Source organism: Lathamus discolor, chromosome 2 (assembly GCF_037157495.1).
Source record: "Lathamus discolor isolate bLatDis1 chromosome 2, bLatDis1.hap1, whole genome shotgun sequence".
In the NCBI taxonomy this organism is placed as follows: Eukaryota; Metazoa; Chordata; class Aves; order Psittaciformes; family Psittacidae; genus Lathamus; species Lathamus discolor.
Genome location: NC_088885.1, coordinates 42,386,249 through 42,410,871, shown reverse-complemented (window position 1 = coordinate 42,410,871; position 24,623 = coordinate 42,386,249). Strand labels below are relative to the sequence as shown.

Sequence of the window (24,623 nt, the reverse complement as noted above, 5' to 3'; positions counted from 1 at the left end):
GATAGGTCTTTTTCTAGTACTGTGCTCTGTAAGGCACTTCACAGACCCATCTTTCAGATACACGTTTTATGCACCTGTTTACATGAAAATTACCATGAAGAGTATCAGGAGAGGAGAACAAAAGGTTCTTCAGGAACACCTCATCATCAACCAGCACGCAGGAGAATGACACAGTCAAAATTATCTTGGGAATGGCTCACTTCCTTTGTCAAGTGTGTTTGGTGGTTGCAGAGGTCCTCAATCCACTGCTTCTGCTCCCCTCCCCACAACAGAAAAGCTGTGTGCATGCCAGAAAGGCCAGGGTGGTTATTTGGGTTGGTTTTGTTTGTTTGTTTGCTTGGCCTCACATAATAATTGGTTCAACCTAAAGAAAAAAATTTGTTCCACTGAATATTTACTGCATGAAAATGCGATTGTGCCTGCATGTCTATCTCATTCTGCAGCCTGCAGATATACAGGCTTATATATTAAAAGATGGCTATGAGTTTCAGTCCCTTATCCAATAAATGTTTATGTACAACATTCTATAGCAGTGCCAACAGGGGAGATTTTGATCAACTCACATTCCCAGCTTAAAAATACTCTTGGAATCTGATTAATGTGGGTTTAAATCCTCTTAAGTAGAAGACACAAATCTTCCAAATCTCAGATGAATACCTTAAACATCAGCCCAAAGAGTGAATGGTATGTCTTCCACATTCATTTTGTGAAGACTGTGCAATTTTTTCCTATTTAACTACTCATTATTGGCTTCATATTGTGCTTTGGTTCTTTGTGGGTTTTTTTTTTTGGGGGGGGGGGGGGGGGCGAAAAAAGCCAGGGAAAATTTCTTTCTATCTCTTCCTAAGTTAAGGTGCAGTTTCTATATTCCTTTGAGATGAAGGACTGCAGATACTACAGGCGCCTCCTTGACCCACATAAGTGTGTGTGTGCATGTTTGTTTCTCGTGCATATTCTCATCTGTGCTTTGGAATCACAATTTCCCCTGTAAGATTTTAAGGTTATTTTTCAATTACAGCCTTAGCAGCAGACTGCAGTAACTGGGGAATAAAGAATTCAGGTCCTCATCCCTACATCTTGTATGTTTTGACATCTGCATAAGTGAGTTAATTTTCAGAAACATTGATCCTCCACAGCTCTAATTGCCTTCAGCACCTTAAAAAAAATAGTATACACAATACATTAAAAACCTGTGAGCAAAAATACTGATGTTGCCCCACATTAAACTTCCAGACTATCAGAAAATACCCACAAGTGTACAGAAGATAATTTAGGAAGTCTGAAGGCTTTTCAATAGAACATTTTATCTGATGAATAAAATAGTGAACATAAATACATGAATCTTCAGAAGAATAAGTAATCCTAATAATCATGGGGATTTTAAATGTGAAGTAATGAGAGTTACATAAATACAGTCTACTGGCAGGAAGACGCTACAGCAATGGGAGTAAAAATCCCATGAGTAATTTAATTAATTAATTAGTAAAAATTTATTAGTTATTAAATTTATTAATAATATATTAAGTAATATACTTATAAATTTATAGAAATATATGATATAATAATATGTAATTATATAATATATCACATATAATTATAGAAATATATGCATATATATAATATACAAAATATATTATATATTTCTATTAATTCATAGATATATTTATAAATAGAATATATATATATTTGTTCATTATTTATTAAAGTTAATTTAACTAATTAGTTTAATTACTTAATAAAATCCCATGATTAATTTAAACAATTGCTATGTATCAATTGAATAAATCTTATAAAAAATAATTGGAGGGTAAAGGGAAATTTTCAGATTTTCCATCTTCTGAATGGAATCATATTTACAATTGTCTGCTGTGCTGTGAAGTAGTTACCAAGAAATTGAATTTAAACCTTAGAAGACAGTGTGCTACCAGGGGATAACAGTTCATAATAATGAGCATTACTATTTTACACACACACACAAACACACACCCACACACACACACCCCTTATATGGAACAGCAGTCAATACACTTTTAAGGCAAATCACTGCAGTATGGCTGATAAGTAACAGGTTGCATCCACCTACCTGTGTGTCTGTTTTTCCCTTTTGGTGGTAAAACCAGATGATAACATTCAAAAATCACTTTAGGCCTAACAGACTTGATCAGATCCTTTTCACTTCATGCCAGTTCTTAGGTTTAGACTTGCCAAAAATAATCTGTTACTCTTCCCAGACTTTGGAAAATGGGGATTACCTATGTAATATCTCCCCCTCTACTGCTTTCTTGCAATATCTCTTGTTTTGTTTCAAATCACACTAATGAAGTATATGAGACTGAGGTGAAGCTCATATATTCTTCACAAGATCTAGTAAGTTCAGATGTGTCACTGACTTTTGTGGTCAGATCCATATTTAGGCAACCAGTGTAAATAGTCTGTACACTGAAATGTTAATTACAAAAATTTCTGATGGATTTAGGTGTCCGACTTCCTTGGATAACCCGGGGAATTACAGAGCAGTCAGTCTCACCTCTGTGCCTGGCAAAATCTTGGAGCACATTCTCCTAGAAGGCATGCTAGGGCACATGAAAAGCAATAAGGTGGTTGTGACAGCCATCATGGCTTCACTAAGGGGAAATCCTGCCTGACCTATTTGGTGGCATTCTATGAGAAGCCTTTCAGTATCTGAAGGGAGCCTATAGGGATGCTGGGGAGGGACTTTTCATTAGGTACTGTAGTGACAGGACAAGAGGTAACGGGTTCAAATTTAAACAGAGGAAGTTTAGATTGGATATAAGGAGGAAATTCTTTCCTCTTAGGGTGGTGAGGCACTGGAATAGGTTGCCCAGGGAGGTTGTGAATGCTCCATCCCTGGCAGTATTCCAGGCCAGGTTGGACAAAGCCTTGGGTGAGATGGTTTAGTGTGAGGTGTCCCTGGCCATGGCAGGGGGGCTGGAATTTGATGATCTTAAGGTCCTTTCCAACCCTAAGTATTCTATGATTCTATGAAGTTCTAAGTCTTCTCATATGTAACAGGAAGCTTTCCCTATCGGCTTCTTATTTCACTGAAACAGCCCATGGTCCTGAAGGAACTAAGTACCAACCTTATTTGAACTCTATTAACTAACTTCGCCATTTCAATCACTGTGTCTGCCCCAAAGCACTTGGCACTTACTGCCACCAAATTATACCTTCTATTTGTTAGCCATGCTAACGAAACAGCATTAGCAAAACTGCTGGAAACCCCAAAGTTGTAAAAACACAGTCTCTGAATATTTTATTTCTATCAAATTAGAAAATAACTTTTGGATATCCAAGCAATTTTTAACAAAGAACTCAAAAACTTATTAAAAACATAATTAGTCTTTTCTGATTTATTTTATTTTCCATACTTCAGATGTACAACCTTAATTGTATATATAAGTAATACTAACTTACCAAAATCCACAAGCTTGACTCCTCCTTCAGTGGTCAAAAGGATATTATTTCCCTTAATATCACGGTGGATAGTTTTGTTTTCATGCAAATGCTGAAGTCCCTGAAAGATGAGATGTAAACGTGAACTTTCTACTAACACTCCTGTCCTCTACACTACAAAACAGAAACAAAATTAGCGGAAAACTATGGAAAACCATAAAGCAGATTTTTTTTTTTTAATCCAAAACCACAGAGATGTCATTCTTATTGGAAAAAAAAAGCCAAACACTTAGCATACCATAAGGAATAGACATTTTTTAATTAGTCCATTTTATGTCAAATAGAAATTTGAAGATGAAAGCAGGAAAAAAGCGCTATAACTCTACATTCTTTATGACACCTTTAGAGTATAAACTCCAAGAAAGCTGTTAAGGCCTAAATTCCACTGCAGAATATCAAATTCTGGTTAAAAGAAAAATAATGACACTTGATCCTGATCAGCAACAAAAAAAGAAAAACAGTATTCTTGTAGTAGTGTTTGAATTCACTCAATCTGTTGATCATCTTGTTATAATAATATTTCAGATACAGACATAAGAAAATGAACAGTATTTGGGGCATATTTCTGCTATTTCTCAAAAGCAAAGCAATTCTGATGCAGAACTGTGTTTACTGAGGAAATTAAACAATAGTCAGAAATAAATTTTCATTCTCTTAATAATGAAATGTACTAATTCTTCTTTACCTTGCTTGTTCAAAAAGAAACATCTGAATTACACATTACATTGATTTCATTAAACACTGCTATTAATACAAGATAGTGAGCCGTGTTAGTGAAGACATGATCTTCATTCATTTAAAGAAAAAATATGAGCTGAATACTGACAGTCCTTTCACTGAGAGCTTATCTTACCATCAGAGCTTCATGTAGAATGTAAGCAATTATAAGTTCATTCATCCTTTCTCCTCTCTTCAGAAATCCTTTCACAAGATCAGTCACGGATCCTCCATTGCACAGCTACAAAACATGAGGGAAATATAAGAAGGAATTAAGAATGTTGGAGTAGCCACCTGGTTTTAGTTTTCAGTGGGGTTTGTATTTGTAGCCAAATGAGCTCCTATTAAACTGGCAAACCACAAACTGTCCTCATGTCTACCATTTGTACAAACAACATACACAGCAACTTTGGCCATTTTTTTCCACTATTTTCTGCATTTAATTACTTTTGCCCAAATACAAGTACAGCAGTTTACATCTTTGTTTTCCTATATACATAATTGCTTTTCACTGAAATAGAAGTAGCTTAAAGTGCAGTAATTTTGCTTCAAAGGCATGTTCTGTGGGGCATGCCAGTTGCCTCTTGTATCATCATGTGCAACTCATGAGCAATGCATCGATTATTACTGCATCAATTCTCAGGTACAAAAGCCACATACAACATAGGATGGATTTAAAGACAGGCAGCAGAGAAATTCTCTCAACAGGAAAATGGTCCAAAGGGAAAGATGCCCTCTTTGCCAAGCAGCCCTTAATTCCTAGTGTAGAAGGATGTTATATACAAGGGACGGGCATCATGGAAGACGATGAAAGCACCACGGAAAGGTAGGTCTCAACTCCCACTGAAACAAGGTGGGCCAGGGGTGTAACACTAATTATAGCCACTGTAGCATCAACCATGTCAGCTTCTTGTTCTAGATGAAGAGCCACAATCTACTCTGGTTAATCATTTCTCCCGTCCAAGGTCCAGTTAGTCTCTCATGTCCTGTCCCACATACACAGGAAGCAGAGATTTGGCCTTGATCCCTAATAAGATCAGTGCACTCACATTACCAATAAATTAGTTCAGATCTGCAATATTTCATATGTTCATTTTTATTACTTACAGTTTTTCCACAGGAAGAAGCAACAGTGTAGCTTTAGCAGCTAACTCTGTAGCAGTTACACACCCACAAAGAAGGAATTGGTACTTAAGCCCTTAAACCATCCATAATGCACCTAATACTCATTGACTGTACCTCTGTAAACAATACTCATTGACATTACCTCTGTAGAAGAGCAACTGCTTCCAACAGGACAGTGAAATAAATTGTAAGTTTAATATTATATCATCTGGTGGCTTTTCAAATGACAATAAATACTCATGTACGATGTTTTACCAATGCAGCCAAAACAGTAATTCCTTTTGACTATATATTTTGAAGTCTATTCGGATTAAGGTTATAACTTATAAATAAAACCTTTCAACTGCAGAATTCCAGACATCAGATACTCCTTATATGATGTTTTTAATCTGTTCTTCTATACCTCTACATTTTTTCTGTGCTGCAATTATAGAAAGACTTGCACCTTAGCAAAAAACCGTTCTATAGCCCTTTGTACCCAAACATTACAATAATTTTCTGACTACCTTTGGAACCCTTGGGTTGCATTGAACTTGCAGCACTAGAATGCCCACATAAAAACTATTTAATATGTAAATCTTGGTGAAAGATATGTCCTGCATCAGGTCAATGAAAGCACTGGTCTGATAGATGCCGAGCTCTATGACAATGATCTTAGAACTCTTAATCTCACCCTTACTTCAGTGGGACAACATGCATGCTTAGGGAGGTAAGAACTCATATGCTTAAATGATGAGATTAAGCACTTTGCTGGATTAGGGTCAGATTCCCAAGCAGGATTTAATTTACTGTCTTTAGCCATGCTGGTCTGCCTTCTCCATTGACCTTTTCTAGTTACCTTTTTTTTCTACAATGACATTATCTTCCCTGGGTCTCTACTGTTTTACCTTTGTGACATCAGTGACATGTTTAATCAAACCATATGGATGATGACAATTCTGGTTAATGTAATGTATTTGCATTTCAGAACACTGAAACTGTTTCACAAGTGACAAACCATCAGTGAAACAAATTACATATATGATGTTCTTAAAACTACTTTTCTTCATTATCTAGTATTAAAATTGTGCTTCTCATAGGTGGATATTCTTCTGTTTTCTTTACAGAGCTGGATATCTGCTAGTCTTTCTGTTCAAGGTAAAGAAAACTAACCCAGAAAGAAATATATTCTTTTTCTAGGTAGGAGAAGGAAGAAACCATAGCCCAGAAATTATGTTCTTCAGTGTTTAGGCAGTAAAGCCAAAACTGAATTTATCTGCCTGGGTCAGCAATCACAGAATCACAGAATCACAGAATCCCAAGGGTTGGAAGGGACCTAAAAAGATCATCTAGTCCAACCCCCCCACAAGAGCAGGGTAACCTACAGTACATCACACAGGAACTTGTCCAGGCGGGCCTTGAATATCTCCAGTGTAGGAGACTCCACAACCCCCCTGGGCAACCTGTTCCAGTGCTCTGTCACTCTTACAGTAAAGAAGTTCTTCCTGATGTTAACGTGGAACTTCCTATGTTCCAGTTTACACCCATTGCCCCTTGTCCTATCACTGGATATCACTGAAAAAAGCCTAGCTCCATCATCCTGACACCTACCCTTTACATATTTGTAAACATTGATGAGGTCACCCCTCAGTCTCCTCTTTTGCAAGCTAAAGAGACCCAGCTCCCTCAGCCTCTCCTCATAAGGGAGATGTTCCACTCCCTTAATCATCTTTGTGGCTCTGCGCTGGACTCCTTCAAGCAATTCCCTGTCCTTCTTGAACAGAGGGGCCCAGAACTGCAATGTTGGTTTGTTTTTTTTTTTCTTAAACATGTCACATTAAATAATTTTTCTACCCCTCTCATAAGATACAAATCCCTATTAGGAGATAAATATCAGTATTGGAAGATAAAACTTAACTAAAATATCAGGTTATTTTTAATACAGGCTAAACAAGTCCTCATGGGTAAAATGTTGCATCTGGTCTCATTCCCTATTTCTACTGTCTATTTTTTTTTGCAGGTGAAGCTGCCATATGTCCCTGTTGAGTACGCACTTAACCGAAGTTCAAATGGTGATTCTTTCTCCTGACTCTGGCTATCAAATTGTGTGTGTTCAATGCAAGCTTATCATAAACACCTCAAAAAGTCCTTCTCCTAACAGGATAAAAAAACATGACAATTCTCCTGCCTGATGCAGTAGTTGGCCATATTTGCATATTTGAGTAGATAGGGCAATACATTATTCTTGGGGATGCTGACTAGGATCTAGTTCATGACTTAACAACTTAAAGGGGAAAAAATCCTTAAACCATTAAAAAAAAATCACATTTCTTCTGGAACAGATTATCTGCAAGTCTGTGTTATCTCCATCCCTGGAGATAATTCACAGCTTGCACGCAGTCCTTCAATGAGAGGTGATAGGGTAAGCATTATTTAGCAGTATTGCCAGAATGGAAGTTTTCTGGTGTGTTGTTAAATATTGCAGCTTATAATTATGCTTCTTAGTAGCATGCTGTCCATAGTGAAAAACTGTGTAGTCTTTTACCAAAGCTGTTGTGTTGGAGTTAAGCCAACTGTAATGCTTGGATGACAAGGAATCATGAAAGCAACAAAGATGGCTTTAAAAAAGATCTTTCCAGTGAAGCATCTAGAGAAGAGAGGTACTGGTAGCTGTTATTTTGTTGCAAGCACTGTGAACTCACATGATCAAACAGCTAATCAGTCTGTGTCATAAGTCCACCTCATTTGGTAAAAGCTCCTCAGAGTACCATGATGAAGGGCACTCTAAACAGACAACAAGAAATGCATGGAGAATCTGCGACAGACATAGAGTAGAAGCTATGTGTCTATCTGAGCTCTGTGCCACAGGGCTGCTTCCTAAAGGTCAAAGTAACTCACCAAATCTACTGTCTTTCAACCTGTCATGAGACATAGGCTCTTCTGTGAAGAGAGTATTAATTCTATCTCCATTTCCCACACTCAAAACACGCATGCACACATTCTCTATTACATGCACAGATGCATTTCTCGTGGTTTGTATCAGTCTAACAATACCTATTTTAAGTAGCTAGTAATTCCAGAAGGAAAAATGTGTATGGAAGAAGTGTCGGTGGCATCTTTACTAGTAGTAGATGTAAAGTGAAAGGACTTTCTCAGTTTGGTTCTCAGCTTCCAAAAACTCAGGTATGTGAACTGCATACAAAACCAAAGCCCTTCACTCTAAACTGCTTTTAGGAAGTCTCCAAAGGTTGCATTTTCCCAGCAAAGGATAGAAATCCTCTTTTAAGCTCTTCAAATAAACTTAATTTAAAGAGAGAGACTTTTGTGAATGTCCAGACTGTCAGACACGGTAATGGAAGATACTAGTGATCCTCCCACAAGGATGCTATTTAGAAATGTCATCGTGATAACTTTGTACATGAGCAATTTTCATCAATTTAATCTTAGCCACTTTTACTATCATTCCCTTGTGATTTACAGGTATTTTAGTTACCAGCAGTTATTTTCAGTGCCTGCAATGACAGAATGCAAATATTGCCTGCAAACACAAGCAACTAAAAGGGCAGTAAACTGAACCCTGCAGGCTACCTAAAAGGGGGTGGAGAAGACAGACAGGTGCTTCCCAGAGGCACACAGCAAAGGATGAGAGGCAACAATCCCCAAATGCAAGATAGTAGATTCCTACTGAACATAAAGGAAAAGCGTCTCTGACAAAAGTAGTTAAGAACTGTAACAGATTATCTAGCAAGTCTGTGTTATCTCCATCCTTATAGATAATTCACAACTTGCATGGCAGAGACCCTGTGTAAACCTATAACATTGGAATTAAACATCTATGAGCAGGGGGCTGGACCCAATAATCATCAAAGGTCCTTTTCAAACTATAGTTTTTTATAATTCATAATATTTGGATTTTAATATATTCAGTCCCTAGTTCAGGTATTTAGACAGCGGTAATGGGGGAAAAGACTAGGGAAATCTTGCATACTCAGACCAAGGGAAAGAATAATTTGATAAGTCTTGATCCATGTGAAAACCTGCATGTAAATGCTGTAGCTCAGATGGCCATGCATAGCTGTGGCAGAAGATTTGGTTGTGACTCGTCTACAGTGGTAGCAAAGGGTTCCTCCCTTACGATTTTCCAGCACTCAAAAGGCAAAGACTCATACTGGGATGACATACAGTCCTCCACCCACCCATCTGCCGCAACCCTGTAGTACTTTAATTGAGCTATTTGTATGCAAAGATGTCTTCAGCAATAGATCTATAAAATAGCACGATCCTAACACATGAAATGTCAGCTAAAATTGCCATCACATCACAGTCGTCCAGGTGTTCTTTTTAGGTCATACTCACTCTCCATCTGACCCAGCTGATCTGTTCCTCTCTGTTGAGCTCTTCTTGATTCTGATACCCATTGAATAAGGATTCAGCATCGGCTTTACTTTTAAGAAAACCAGGAGTTGCATCTTTGTTAGGGCTATTATAGCCTTTAATCATCCAACTGCTCCTGATTTATGCATCTGTACTAAGCTGTCAGGTAACATTTGCTTGCACCCTGCAGTTGCCAAGGTGCTTTCATCTTATTTCAGTAGCTTGGATGAGAATAGCAGGGCAACTACAATTACTACCTGCCTTGTCTTTAAAGGCTGCACAGGCATAAATGACTGGGTAGCACATCACATATGCACAACTTAACAGCATGCACAAACGATAGTTACAAATAAGTCACATTGTCATACCTCGCTTTAATGCTATCGCACATAAGAATGCTAAGAGCATCTTAGGCACTAATCTCTATTTTTTTCTGGTTTTAGAATAGACTAATAATCTGACCCGTTTCATTGATCTTGCAGTACAGCGGCACTGCCAGTCTCTGAGCTGGCTATACTTCCTTTTAGTACTGACAACTGTAAGAACAAAAGATTCTTTGCTGCTGCTGCTTTGTTGCCATAAAACTACAGAAACATAGGAGTAAAAGGGACCCCAAGAAGTAATTTAGTCCACTTTATTTGCATTGCGTAGAAATCTGGTACTTTCACAGAATCAGGTAATGGTTTGGGCTGGAAGGGACCTTAAAGATCATTCAGTTCCAACCCCCTTGCCAGCAGGGACACCTTCCACTAGACCAGGTTGCTCAATGACCTGTCCAGCCTGGCCTTGAACACTGCCAGAGCTGGGGCAGCCACAACTTCTCTGGGGAACCTGTGCCAGTGTCTCACCACCCTCACAATGAAAAACCTGTATCTAATCTAAATCTATCCTCTTTCAGTTTAAGGCCATTCCCCCCTTGTCCTGTAAAAATTCCCTCTCCAGAATTCCTGTTGTCACCCTTTATATACTGGAAGCTGCTGTAAGGTCTTCCCTGAGCCTTCTCTTTTCCAGGCCGAGCAAGCTCAATTCTCTCAGCCTGCCTTGATGGGAATGGTGCTCCAGCCAGTCCTCCACAGATATTTGTCTAATCTGCTCCTAAAAATCTCTCACTAAGGGAGACTCAAATCTTTCTAAGTAGCCTGTTTCTGTGTTTCACTAGCCTAAAAGTTAAAGAATTTTTCCTACTACCTAACCTGAATATTTTTTGCTTCCAATAAAACTGCTTTATTTTTGTCCTTCCCTCCAGTAGTCTTTGATAATGAATTACCATTATTCTCTACTTAACACTATCTCTGTCAGACTACTGTCATGATATGTCATTCTTCTTTTCTTTAGGCTGTACAAACTTAGTTGCTGAAACCTTTTGAAATCATCCCTGTTTTCTAAATTTAGACTGCCTGAAATTTGCCACTGATGCTTGCTCCAAACTGCATACAGAATTCCTTTGGAACTCTTGTCTTAGCTGGGAAGAGCTGAACAGAAGACTCTCCATTTCTTCTTCCCATGGATAGCAGTACTTTTCATGTGTCTACTGACCTTTGTTTTCTGTGATTCAAAAGAATCCCTCCAGTATTCACAACTGTGAATCTCATGCTACCCTCCAATGTGCCTGTAATTAAACTAGGCATCCACTCCCAACTTTTTATGTGGACTTTGTTTCATCACCTAAGTTATTAATGAACAGAGCAAAAGTAGATGCCCATTCAAGACTCTCCCAGCCCAAAAGTGAACAACTGAATCCAGTTTTATGAAAAAGAGGTTATCTGTTTTATTGCTTATGTATTTCCACATTTTCCTCACAAGATTGTCACATGGGACCTTATCAAAACCTTACAAAAGACACATCTCATATATTGCTTTCTCCTTGCTACATCAGTTACCCTGCTTAAAGAAAAGATTTTATTAATATGATTTGTTCTGGCACAACCCAAGTCGACCACTTACCACATTACTGGATTCTGGGTATTTCTACAGTGGTTTCTGTTAACTTGTGCTGGAATAATTGTGGATATCACAGTTAAACTGACTGGCTTGCATTTCCCTAGGTCATTATTTTTTTCCCCTTTGTATATTAAACATTCTTGTATCTCATTTCTCTTGTGTCTTAGTTATATAATCTTGTCTTTACCACTCCACATTAGCCTCTCTGAGTTTATCCTTAAGTGCCTGTACCTTAGCTGTGCATTTTTGTTTCTCCTATTCGAAGGCATTCTGAAATATTAAAATAAACAAACCCCGATCCATTCTTACTCATCTCATACTGTGGGGTTTTTTTTCCTTTTCTCTGCATCAGCTAATTTACTACTGTGTGTTTAATGTCTTTTAATAACTGCCAGCTACCCTGCTTTCCCTCATTTTTACACTACTTTACTAAGCACAAGTACTTATCAGTTCGCCAGGCTGGGTAAAGCATACTCTCCTGAAGCCCATTATCCTTACCCTGCTGCCCCACCATCCTTCCTTTCCTCAGAAGAGTGAACAAAATTATTTTGGCATATTTTACACTCAAATTTCCTTCCATCTTCAACTTTTCAAAGGAGTTCTCAATTAAAATGAATCAACCTGATACAACCAGTTCCTCAGTCACTTTCTTTGTCTTGTCTCCAAGACAGAATTTGATGGACTGTCCATCTCACAGTGCTGGCTGTCACACAGGGTCAGCTGTGACCAGATCAACTCCTGTTCTTTGCCTGTGGTGTGACATGCTTTCATAAGTATTACTGCCAAAGAGCACATTCCACTGACAGCACCTGACACCTAGCACAAATACTTGAAGGTCCTTGTGAAGACTTATGGGGCACTAAATCAGTTTCTTCAACAGGCCAAGTGGTTCAATATGCAGCTCCTGTCTGTGCAGCTCAGATTTAATTTCACCTCAAATGGAAGAAAGATATACACTGGGGTTCCTCTTTTTCCTAATAGTGATACAAGATAACCATAATCAAAAGAAACTACAGCAATGCCCTATGCTTTTAGGTAAAGCTGATTACTTTGAATTTCGCCCAAATGAAACATGTCACTAAACCAGACATCTTTCCTGAGTTATTTAGCTTCAGTGATCACAAACCATGTGGTATTTGTAATTTTGCTCTCTTACATGATCTAGCACCTTCAGGGCTGTGTTAGTCACAGCCTCATGGGTGTTTTGTTGTTGCTTCTGATTTCTTCTCTTTCAGTTTGGCTTTTAACTTCTTATTTTCTTTATCAAGTGCATGCACTGACAAGACAGCCAGCCAGAGGAAAAATTTGCCTATTCCATCTTATGCAATGCCAGCCTTCACAGCTGCTTATTTTTCTCAGGACATAGATATCTCAGCCTCACGTTGTGGATAAACAGAAAAAGCCACATCTATGCCCATATTGTAGCTTTCTAAATTTCTTCGTTCAACCTCAGCATGACTGAATGAAGTCACTGGACTTTACATAAACAGGAAAAAAAAAAAAAAAAAAAAGCAGTAAGCCCCTCAAAGCAGGATTTATTCGGTTCTAAAGCATTTGTAATATTGTTTTGTCTCTAACAGAACGGAAAAAAAGCAAGTAGGCAACAGTGCTGTACAAAAGGTTTACAGGGAACATCTTAGCTGAATTCCCCTGCTAGCTACTTCTGATGCAAACTTCATATTGCACCATCCCATCATTTACATTCTTTATGTTACAATACATTTGCATCCCCATGAAGTTGCTAATGAAGAAATTAATGTTATCACTTGTCTACGTATCTTCCCCAAAAGAGTATACAGCTGAACTGGTATCAAGTTATGATTTGGAACAGTGCTATGTAAAGCAAGTGAGATCTAATTCACCAGACAATACATTTACAATAGAAATTCTGAAGGAGCTTCAACTTCTGAAGGAGCTTCAGCTACAGCTTCGCAGCTTCACAATGGTGTAACACTGGGTTTAAATTTATTTAAAAAAATGAAATAAATGGGAGGATCACTGTGCAAAATCGCAACTAACCTAACTACAAAACTGAAAGGCACTGCTCAGTTATGAGCCCAGAATTTTCTGAGCAAATGCAAGAGGCAGCTTATCAAGACAGAACATTTTGATATAGAGAACAGTGCAATTCATTGTTTTATTAGACACAAGGAACAGTGGTAAAAAAAACATTTACAGTGCAAAATCATTCACTTGGCAAGGGAAAAAAAGCAGGGCCTAAGTTAGGGATCAGTAACGTTAACAGAAGTATTTCTACTGACTGCTGCAAGCTTAGCTAAGGCTCTGGAAAACACATAGAATCTTGCATCAAATAAGGCAGCCTGTGGTGACAGCGAGCACTTCACAGCTTTTACTGCTTTCTCAGAATCACGTTGCTTTTGTTCACTCTTCACCAATTAAGAAAAGTTTCAAAGCACCTTCCTCTTTTGTAGCATCATTTCTACATGATTTGGGGTCGAGACAGTAGTTCCAAGTACTGCCATGTCCACACTACACACAATTCATTTTATGTCTATGTTCCTACATAACGACAATAATTTAATGTAATTCACTGTAATTTAAATTACTGGCACATAAATCTTCTCTATTGAGTTTGAAAGTGTGGCTGGGGAAGCACTGATTCAAACAATGGGGCTTGTTGAAAGGCTTCTTTTACAAAAGGAGTGAAGCTGAAACACAGCCAAAATGCAATTCTTCTTCCAGAAGTGTGCAGGACAGGACAGCTTAACTGCTCTAGGAGTTGCCTGCTCTCTCTGGTGACTACAAAAGGAGCTACCGCAACTGGGACCCTATCACAGCACGAGTGTCCTGAAGATCATTCCAAAGCATTATTAAAGAGAATTTTGTAAGAACCAAAAGGATGCTAAACTCAAAAGACCTGGGATCTTTTAAAATAAACTACTGGAATGATTAACTCTGAAAGACTAGATCAGACAGAACTGAAATTACAGTGCTCTGTAAACTGAGCTCTTCCTGCTCAGTATGCAAGGCAGTTCCTTGCTTCCAGGGTTTGGTTTCACCAAAGTCAGCAGCTTTCTGAACTGCAGTAAACGCTGACATCCTGTCTGGAGCCCAGGAAGCTTTTCTTTTTGTCACCACTGACACCTGGCTGCTTCCTGCAGGTCCTAGCTCCTTGTTCCTTGCTACACTATTCTATAATCTGTCATCTCCAGCCCTCTCTGGTCAACAAAAGACAAGGATGAGGAGACCTTTCTACACTACAGACAAGTCCGCTTGCTTCAGTCGGTTCCTGTATAAAGGGACTCAACCTGTAAACTGAGAACTAACACAGCAAAATTATATTGCCTATCATACTCAAATTTAAGCGTTTAAACCTCAGATGTCTGAAGCAAAAAGAGACAAGCCTTAGCCAAAGCACGCTTAAGATGATCGATGTCATTCCTCACTAGAGCTAAAGAAGGTTTGATAATCTGGGATTTCACCAAAAGCTATACAAATGTAGGGTTTGGATTTGATGGTGTGTTTCCTGTGTTTCCATTTTTGTTGTCGTTTCATTTTTTTTTAATAACTTCACATCTTTGGTAAAACTGTGATCAAAAATATATAGAAAACAAAATTATGTTAAATATTAGAATGCGAGAGTGTAATATTCACATGCTATTCAGTTACATGGTGGAATGGTAAAACTCTGTTTGTTTGTTGTTTTTTTTTTTTTTGGTCTTTTGCTTTACTCCACAGTGGCAAAAACTGTTAGAGTTTACACAGAACCAGCTTTTTGTATGTGCAGTATTCTCCACCAAGGTGAGCTATAATGTATGCTCACCAGCTGTTTAAAAGATGCGGACTGTGGAAACAGTGTAACACAAAATACTCATTATTTCAGAAATTACGAGGTTTTACTAGAACTTCGAAGCATCAAATGATAGTTGTAGCCACACAACTTTGATCTTGAGAAAATAGGATATAATTCAAGAGTGAAAAATTGCTATAATTGGGAAGCAAAGAGGGATACACTAGAAATGGAGAAATGAAGGATAATTCAGACACGTAATGGATCAAAATATTCAGAGTTAGTCTGAATGGAGCAATTATAACCAAAGACATTACTGAAAAATGATCCATGTTGAGAAATATGAAAAAGCAATTTTCAATTGTTTAATTTTTCTTCTGTATGTGTCATTTGGAAATACCTGATAACATTTAGACAAATGACAACTCACTTCCCCCCACCCCACCCGCTGTAAACCCCAAATGGATGAGTTACTTTCCACCATGCTCATTTCCTGAAAGATTATTGTTTTATACTAAATCTTCCACACCAAAAAGTTGCATATATTTTTTCTTATTATAGCTGTTATCATATATTCTACTATACAGATCAACTTCCAAACAAAGGCTTTTTTAAACCCCACAAACTTCCCCTATTCCCTTAGATAGAAAAGAATCTGCATATATTAGCTGCTGTATCTTACAAAAGCATACCCCTCAGTGATATGCTTTAGCGGTGGTCTTGGCAGTCCTGGAGTAATGGTTGGACTTGATAATCTTAAAGGTCTTTTCCAACCTAGATGATTCTATGTTTCTATGACTGTAAACATGCCAAAGGAAAATCCTAAGTAAATTATTCATTTGTACATACCACAAGGTCCTCTATTTCGTGTGAAAGAGAAGTAACTGATATACCAGCGTCTCTAGTTTATCTCAGATAGGCTTATCTCTTTGAAAGTGAAAATGAGACTATTGGGTCCTGCTTCTAGGCATTCCCACAGATCCTGTGGGGCTCACTCCAGCAATTGCTTGTTACTCAGGGAGGCCTTGCACAAAAATGCATATCACTGAATTTGTTTTTTCCCACTCTTGCAGAAACTATCCAAGCAACAAGAAAAACTGGTTTCCATACTCTTACCCATTCCTTACAACTGTATTATTTTTTAAAGACAAAACCTTCACTTGAATGGACTTCAACAACTGAAGTCCCAACAGCTTCAATGACATGAAATGGCCTGCTAAACTTCAGATATGCTAGTCTAAGTCGCTCCCACTCCCACCATGCAACATCCAAAAAGGGTATTGTATGATCAGCATCTACTAGGCTCCGAGCCTTCCTGCAAGCTGTGAGGCTGCAGACATTTTCAGCCAAATGTGTTTCCACATCAAGAACAAGCACTGCCTGCTTTGCAACACTGACAGCAGTTCCTCTCTCCCTCTTGACACACCAAGAGGTGCCGTGAACAGTGACAATACCATTAGCTGAGAAAAAAGAGAGACCAAGCTAAGCTAATGGAGAGAAAAATGTTTTACTGCCAGCCATCAGGATTCATCATGGCTCTGGAAAGCTCAGGAAGAGACAAAGACAGAACTACCTGCCTTGCCCTGAGCTTTTCTTTTCTGTGCACGCCCTGCTTTGACACAAACAGGACTCTGAAGCAGCAGTCTGTGCCTGGATGCAGAATAGAAGCAGAGCCGCATTGTGTTGGCCATGTGTGGGTGACAGCACATTCTGACCACAAGAACCATAGGCATCTCCTGCCTCATACATGTTACAGGACTCTTTGCCCTTTTAGACTGGGATATAGGAATGAGGTAAAGGCAAGAAAGATTATCAAGATACAAAGGTTTCAAAAATACTGATCTATTTATATAACACAGAGAACTTGCCAGTCTCCTTATAGGGCTCATCGAGTCAAAATTAATGAGTCAGAAGTAAATATATTGTTGCCTCCTGCAAAAAGAATCTCTCTTGGGTTTGTTTTGTTGGGGGGCAGGGAGGGGTGATGGTGTTTTCTCCAGTTTCTTGTCTCTCTTCATGTTTTACCTCACCCAGTTCTGGAGTTTCACATCTCACAGCTCTCAACAGCTGGAGTTTTACATCTCACAGCTGAAGCCTCATCCATGTTAAGCTACAGAATAGCAATGAAATATTTGGGTGATGTGCCTCTGCCTTTCTTAATGCATGTGGAGGTAAGAAAAGGACCTGAATTTCATTAATACATTGTTGTCCTGATCCTGGAAATCCATATTGTGTTTCTGGCCATTTTAGCCTTCTTCTTTAAAAAAGAAAAATATCAATACCTAGAACTTTGGTCAGTGTTTTTTTCACTTTTGTAGCAAACTACGCTGCAACCTAGAATTGCAGCGTCCGCGAATCAGCTCCCGGAAGAAAAAAAGATAAATCTCCATTTCCCAAGGCAACTGGACCTGCTGAGAGTGGTATTACTTGTATTTCTTTAGATAAATATACTCCATAGATAGGACAGTATATAACAGAGCAATTTATTTGCTGTTGTTGTTGTTCTTTAAACGAGAAAGATGCACTTCAGTGAGTTTCACAATACGTTAGAATTACATGTGATGTCGAAAAGGCAACGTGATCAGAAACTCTTTCATGTAGAGTAGGTCAGTAAAGAATCCAAGACTATTAGCCACACTAGATTTGGGCATTAATTATACTAATTTTTCTCTATCTGACACATATGTAAATTATGCTGTCACTGTTCATTTATGATTCTGTGAAGAAAATTCATACATACTTCATGAATTCTAGGGCTCTCTTTGTGACCACAGCCAGCACTTGCAAACATCTGGATGCATCTGCTATACTAAACTTCTGTCTCCAAACAGCAGATACCACAGTGCAACAGCACAGAAGACTCACTGCAGACCAGATGCAGCAGTGCAGATGTATTGTTCAGCATTCTTCATTTTACCAAGGAGTTACTGCAACATCATCTTCTCTTGGCCTTAGTGAGTTCTTAGCACTAACCAGCCACCCCTGACCACCCCACTCTTCCCTCGAACCCTCATGCTGGCTGCCCCTTCTCCATCACATCAAACATGAGCTAGTTGCTTTTACTGTTGAGACCCACAGCAGCTTTTCCTTAGCAACAGATCTACTCCTATCCTTGATTAACTCAGAGTGCTGGCATCCATTACTGGGTAACTGTAGGCATAACATGTCTTCCTTTCTGCTTTGAAGGAGAAAACCACAGCACTATCCTCCTTCAAATCCTCCTTAATAACTCTCCTCTGCTACAGTGGTGACAAACGCTTGCAGCTGCTTGAGATCTCCACCTACTTCTGTAACCTTCTTGGCTCTCCATTTCCAAATCCATTTGTCATATCTGGCTTAAAGCTTTGATGTAAGCTCTTGCTAGGAAGCCTCACTTTTAGGACTGGAAAGGAGTAATTGATACTCTATACATTGTGCTGAGCTCTCCATCTCTGGGCAAATTTAAGAATGTAATTCTTCTGAAGGATCTACACAAAACCAGAAAGGAGTTACATCAGAGGGTCTCAGCTTGTTACACACACATTGTATGTGACTCATGGGACTACTGCAACAGCTCCTACAACTGGTAATTGAGTGGGAACTACACTGGTTTCTACTCTGTGCCTATCACAGAATAACATACTCTGTTAGACAGGTTCTTTCTCAGTTCTTATGATTTTAAGCATTTTGGCTAGATGTGCAAGCTTTCCCGGGCCTGCCAAGCCACTGGAATTAATCCAGTAGCAATGGGCTACCATTACCCTGGTACAGCAGGTTGGCACTTTAATCTTTTTTTCCATATGGGTCTACCTATACAATTGTTCAAGTGTCCTCACTCCGATTAAATGGAATCCGTACCATGGGTCTGTACTTTGTCTATGTGAAGAGAGTACCAGGTGAATTGATTCACTGAACTTTTTTGTGTTCTAGTTTAATTCAAAACTCTTCTGTTTACTGGGTTCAATGATTTCGTCCTTTCTGAAGAAAATGCAACACAAATAGAAGCTTCCCAAGGATTTAAAAAGAGAATTTCGATATTTCTAAGTTTAAAACCTTTCCTCTTGATGTTAACTTTGAAAGATCAGAGGAAAGTAACAAATTCGAACAACTTCAGGTAAATTTTAAATTAGCAAACACAGCTGCCAACTGGATCACCATAATCCCTTATTATAATCTTTCTGTTCTTTTGAGTTCTCAGTGTCTGGCTAGCAGGTTCAATTAATATCAAGAAACATTCAGAAGATCAAACTCAAAGTACACTACTTTGCCTGCAACAATGCAGAATGATACAAGTTACCAATGCATTAAATTAATAAAGGCAAATAATTAAAACTAAGTTAACTTACTTATTTTAATTAAAATAAATTATTATTTAATGCATTTATTTTCCCATGTTAAAAGGTTGAGGGAATGGGAAGGCTAACGTGCCACTTCAGAAAAGCAGAGTCCAGGTACAAGCTATTCTACAGTTTCACATGGTTTCTCTGATGAAGGTTACCCTACAACAAGAAAAGGTTTCTACAAGAGAACAAAAATGAATCAGGTTCATTTCAGTCAAGACTGGGCATAACGAGTGCCTGTACAGACTGCACTAGCTACTGAAATACTGTCTGTGAAGGTACTTTTTAGCATTAGAGCTGATCAGAACACAGAGCTAGCAGTCTACTGGAAACTGTAACATATTCTTCCCTCTCAAATGAACAGGATTCTATATTTATTGCCACACATTGAAAAATATTTAGATTTGGAAGTGTTTTCCTAATGTTGAAAATATTATATTCTACCATATGGAATATTATATATAGAAATAAGGATATAATAATGACACAAAAATTAAACTTCCATGCTCTAAAAGAAGACTGTATAGCATGGCAGTAGCATCAAGTTTTAGTGTCCATAAATGGATAGCGAACAGAATAGTCTGGGACATCCTTAATACAACAGTCATGGTCACTGGAGAGCATGAGGGAAATTGACTGAAGAAAAACTGGACACACTCTTCCTAAATAGCATCTTCTAGTGCCACCACAGGAGACAAAATATTGTGCTACACAGACCACTGGTCTGACTCAGCAGGGCATTGTAAATGTTCTCGAAATGGTCACATACACACTAGGAGACCAAAACCACCTAAAAAGAACATTTTGTCAGTCTGCTTGACATTCAGCACAAAGGGATGCATTTCTGTAACTTCTTGGCAATTCCCTCCACCTCTCCGGAAATGAGGGGTTTCTACAAAATGCTTTGATGTTACAAACCTGTATTTTTGTGTGGGAAGTCACTCTGCTCAAACCTTTTTTTTTTTTTTTTTAATACCAAGCTAAGGTTTAACTCATGAAAGAAATTTTTTTCCCTATAAAATAATGCCTGTTCCATTTCCTATAAAAATACACTGAGAATTATAAAATATACTAGCTTACTTATATGGTTCACAAACCAAAATTTATCTCATATATGGCATGCATAATTAGTCCATTTTTAAAAGACACAAAATGCTTCTGAAAGGTCTACATTATCTGTGTAGGAAATGAACTATAGAAATATGTTGCATCATGATTCTGGGTCTCTGACCTACAATAGAAAGTAAAAGCTGTGTAATACCTACCATTTACCATGCTGTGGTATTTTCAGCCTTCACTCTGTCATGACTAGGTTGTTATTTGCACCAGATCTTGGGCAAGGGCTGTGCCACTTGCTCTCCCCACCTGCCTTTGACCCACAGGCTCACCTGTAGGGCCTAATGTGTTTTATCTCCCTGTTCCATCTTCATCAGCTGATTTCCAATTATCTCAGATCTATTCCCTTCTGAACTGACATCCAGATCAAAAAGAAATGGGCTACAGCACATGCTGTCTTAGCTGTGTCATCATGCTGGTGTCTGCTGACATGAAACTGCTAAGCTGATTCACCCAAGTACATACTCAAGTGATTTCGGCACAAACTCAATAGGCCAGTTTCTTCTGCCTGCAGCTCTGGACACATGTGACAAAGCTTAATATAGATGGCAAGCATCATCCCTCCACAATATTCTTCATTACAAACACAATCAGAACAGCACCAACACAAGAGCAGATGTTCATCATATCTGAGTGCAGCCTATGGAGAGGGGGGATTTCTGAAGTGAGAGTCGAGTGCTGTTATTCTGAACAGTTGATAACTTTATTTAGAGAAGGAGATGAGAAAGTTTTCCTCCTTGATATCAAACTCAACAAATCTAAATTTCAAGACTGGATTTCCTTCTTCAGAGGACGCAACAGTTCTGAAGTGAAAATGCTCTTTTATGATAAAATCAATTAAAAAAAACCAAAACAAAACCAAAGCAACAGAAACAGAGTTCTCTGTAATCTAAAGCAAAGACTAATCACCACCTTTATGAATTTAGACACAAATTTTTAAAAAACCCTAAAACCAGAAACAAAAAAACAAAAAACCACACCAAAACAACCCAAAGCAACAAGACAGAATGGAGATTATTATGATATTTTCATTCTCATCAACTCTAGGACACCTAAATAGCCACTGTGAAAAACAAACTGCGATGGCTGTATAACGGTGCATGCAAGCTGAAAGGGAGGTGACACTTTCATAGAGGAATCTTTTCCACAACAGTTTTCTTTCACAGATACTTTTACTAAAGGGAAAGCTTCACCAAAATCACCACTGGAATTTATTTTTCTACTTATGGATGGGATGTTTCCACCCCCCCTCCCCCCCCCCCCCCGAAATCCATTGTATTCATGGATCTACATGTGCAGTGACAGAAAGCATCAAGGACTATTCCACACACTCATACTAGCCCTTGCACACGTACAGATTTGCATGCAAAGAATAAATATAAAAATTATACTCTGGATGTAGGTTTTTGGTTTTCACATTAAGAATATAAATCCATGTGAACTATAAAAGCTAAAATATAAACACTACACTGTTTCCTCACAGTCTGTTCCATCCTGGCAGTTTGGCATCCATCCTTTAGAGGCCAGAAGTTTCACAGATGGAGTTTCAACTGCCCAGCAGACACAACAGAAGCTAGATCTTCAAAGATGCTCACTGCACAAAATAGCTGACATCTTTTGATGTCAGTGTAGCCTAATAATTTATTATTTCCAAGGCAAACTATTCTTTAAAACATCCTCCCAATGCAAGTGAGAAGAATTTGGAAAAGCTTTTAGAACTTCAGTATTTTTAGAGCTTTCCAGGATTAGATAACATTGTATCACTGAGATATTTGGCAGGAGATTTGTATTCACTTACCTGACAAATCATAAAATGCAACCAATTCTCCAATCTCAACCTTATCAAACACTGACCAAACATCAGCAAGAGCTTTGATTGCTGAAAGGCACACTATTCCTTTCAGAGACATTCTTCTTTTTCCTCTGGGGAGAGGAGGCAGTTTTTGCAGAATAGGTTATAGTGGATCTATAAAAACTGTAACAATCAAGCTCTTTGCTCCCAGACTAGTCAAAACTAAAGACTGAAACACTCAAATCACAGGCCTTATTTTGCACTGACTCCATTTGTGGAAGTCCTGCTTCATTCAACAGTATTTGGGCAGTACCCTCTTTTTATTGACTTACCTATTTCTGCATTTACTTACATTAAAAAAAAGGCAATTCAATTAACTAATTTCTATCATTGTATTTAGGAAAAAAAAATCACTATAGTGGTTTCTTTAACTTTTACGTCCTATCTTAGTCATATTTAAAGAAATACTATTAAGGAAAGATTCCCATGATAAGACTTTCACCAAAGAAATATTTTATGCAGCAAGTTCTATGAAGCCGCATCAGAATTTATATCCTAATTCTGAAGCCACAGCACTATCAGTATAATACCAAAATAAGAATGCTGAACTCTGAGCAGACCATTAATTCAGGACACTGTAGAGACTGAACAGCAGCATTTATCATTTCACATGCAACCACTATTGAGTTTATACTCAACATAAGAATGCCAACTGGAACAAAACTCTTATTTTTCCAAATTGTTTACCTCAAGAACTAGCCAAAGCTGGTCTCCATTCTTCACATCTTTTTTATAGTACATGCCATAGAATTTCACTACATTGGGATGATCAGAGAGAGCTTTCAAAATGTTGTACTCAGCTTCAATTTCTTCATCAATATCCTAGTGTCACAAATGAGAAATACAAAGAGGTTAATAAATAAATAATGGTATCCATTTTAAAAATCCAACACATAACATTCTGTCTATTCAAACAGAGTCTGAAATACAGCAAGGGAAAAAAAAACCGTGAACTTGCAAATCTTAAAGCAAAAAACAAAAAAAAAAAACCAACCCCAAACCATACCAAAACAAAAAAACCCCAAACAAACAAAAGAACAAAGAAACAACAAAGCCCCAAACCCAGAAAGTCAAAAGCCAAAAGTCTACACACAAAACATACAATAGCCCTGACTGCCTTAGGGAAATTGGAGAAGAATTAGCCTCCTGTCCTACTGTGATTTAATATGGGTTTGTGTCTCCTGAGGGGTACTCAAATTTTATAAGATTTTTACTATTATAAGGAAAAATGAAAATAGAGAGAATTAATAGAATATTCATTCTGTGCATACTAAAAAGAAAAATCTTTATCTGTATTTTATGAAAGAAGAAAACTTCAAATATTTGGTTGAGTTTAACATATTTACCTGCATAAGAGTTCCCCTTGCAGAGATGCTACAGGGAATATTTCCATGTGAACTTAGACATAGGATGACTTGGTTAAAAGCCCTAAAGTACAATGGTATTTACTTAATAGTCCTAAGAACAAGACTAAGAGCATTCTCAGTTCCATCTTTATATATTCTCATTTCAACACCTTCGCTTTCCTGTTTCAGTTTCAAAAAGCTGAGCTGATATTCAACACAGAGTCCAAGAGCTCTAAAGGATTCAACACAAAATGTTTATTTCAGTCTCACATCGCCCACGATCAAATAGTTTCCCATTTTAATGTGGAAATATCAGTTAAATTAAGTGAAATAAAACACATTTCTTCTGCTTATTTTCTTCAGTCCACCTCTCAGGTGGCACAATTCTGAAACCCTCTTCAAAGAAAAAAAGTCTAAAATGTAAAGAAAACATAGAAAGTATCTCTTTCTTCATTGCAATGGCTCCCTCTGCAGCCATTAATAATACTTTCAGTTTAAACAAAAAGAACTAGTTTATTTCTTTCACCCTATTTCTAATACAGGATTGCCATTTTAACAGTAACATGAAGGCTCAGCAGCTACCCTAGACATCCTGTAAATAGGAGGGGAGAAAGAAGAATACTATTCTT

The 24,623-nt window shown here is 38.0% G+C and overlaps 1 protein-coding gene across 1 annotated transcript in view; it reads right to left on the bottom strand.

Moving 5' to 3' along the window:
* MYO3A (myosin IIIA) overlaps positions 1-24,623 on the bottom strand; it is a 123,220-nt gene that overhangs the window by 86,009 nt on the left and 12,588 nt on the right. Inside the window, exons 5-7 of the mRNA XM_065666606.1 lie at positions 23,336-23,470; positions 4,328-4,432; positions 3,436-3,535 (exon numbers count right to left, since the gene is read on the bottom strand). Of these exons, the coding sequence (XP_065522678.1) occupies positions 3,436-3,535; positions 4,328-4,432; positions 23,336-23,470 (340 nt within the window). The remainder of the gene's footprint in view (positions 1-3,435; positions 3,536-4,327; positions 4,433-23,335; positions 23,471-24,623) is intronic.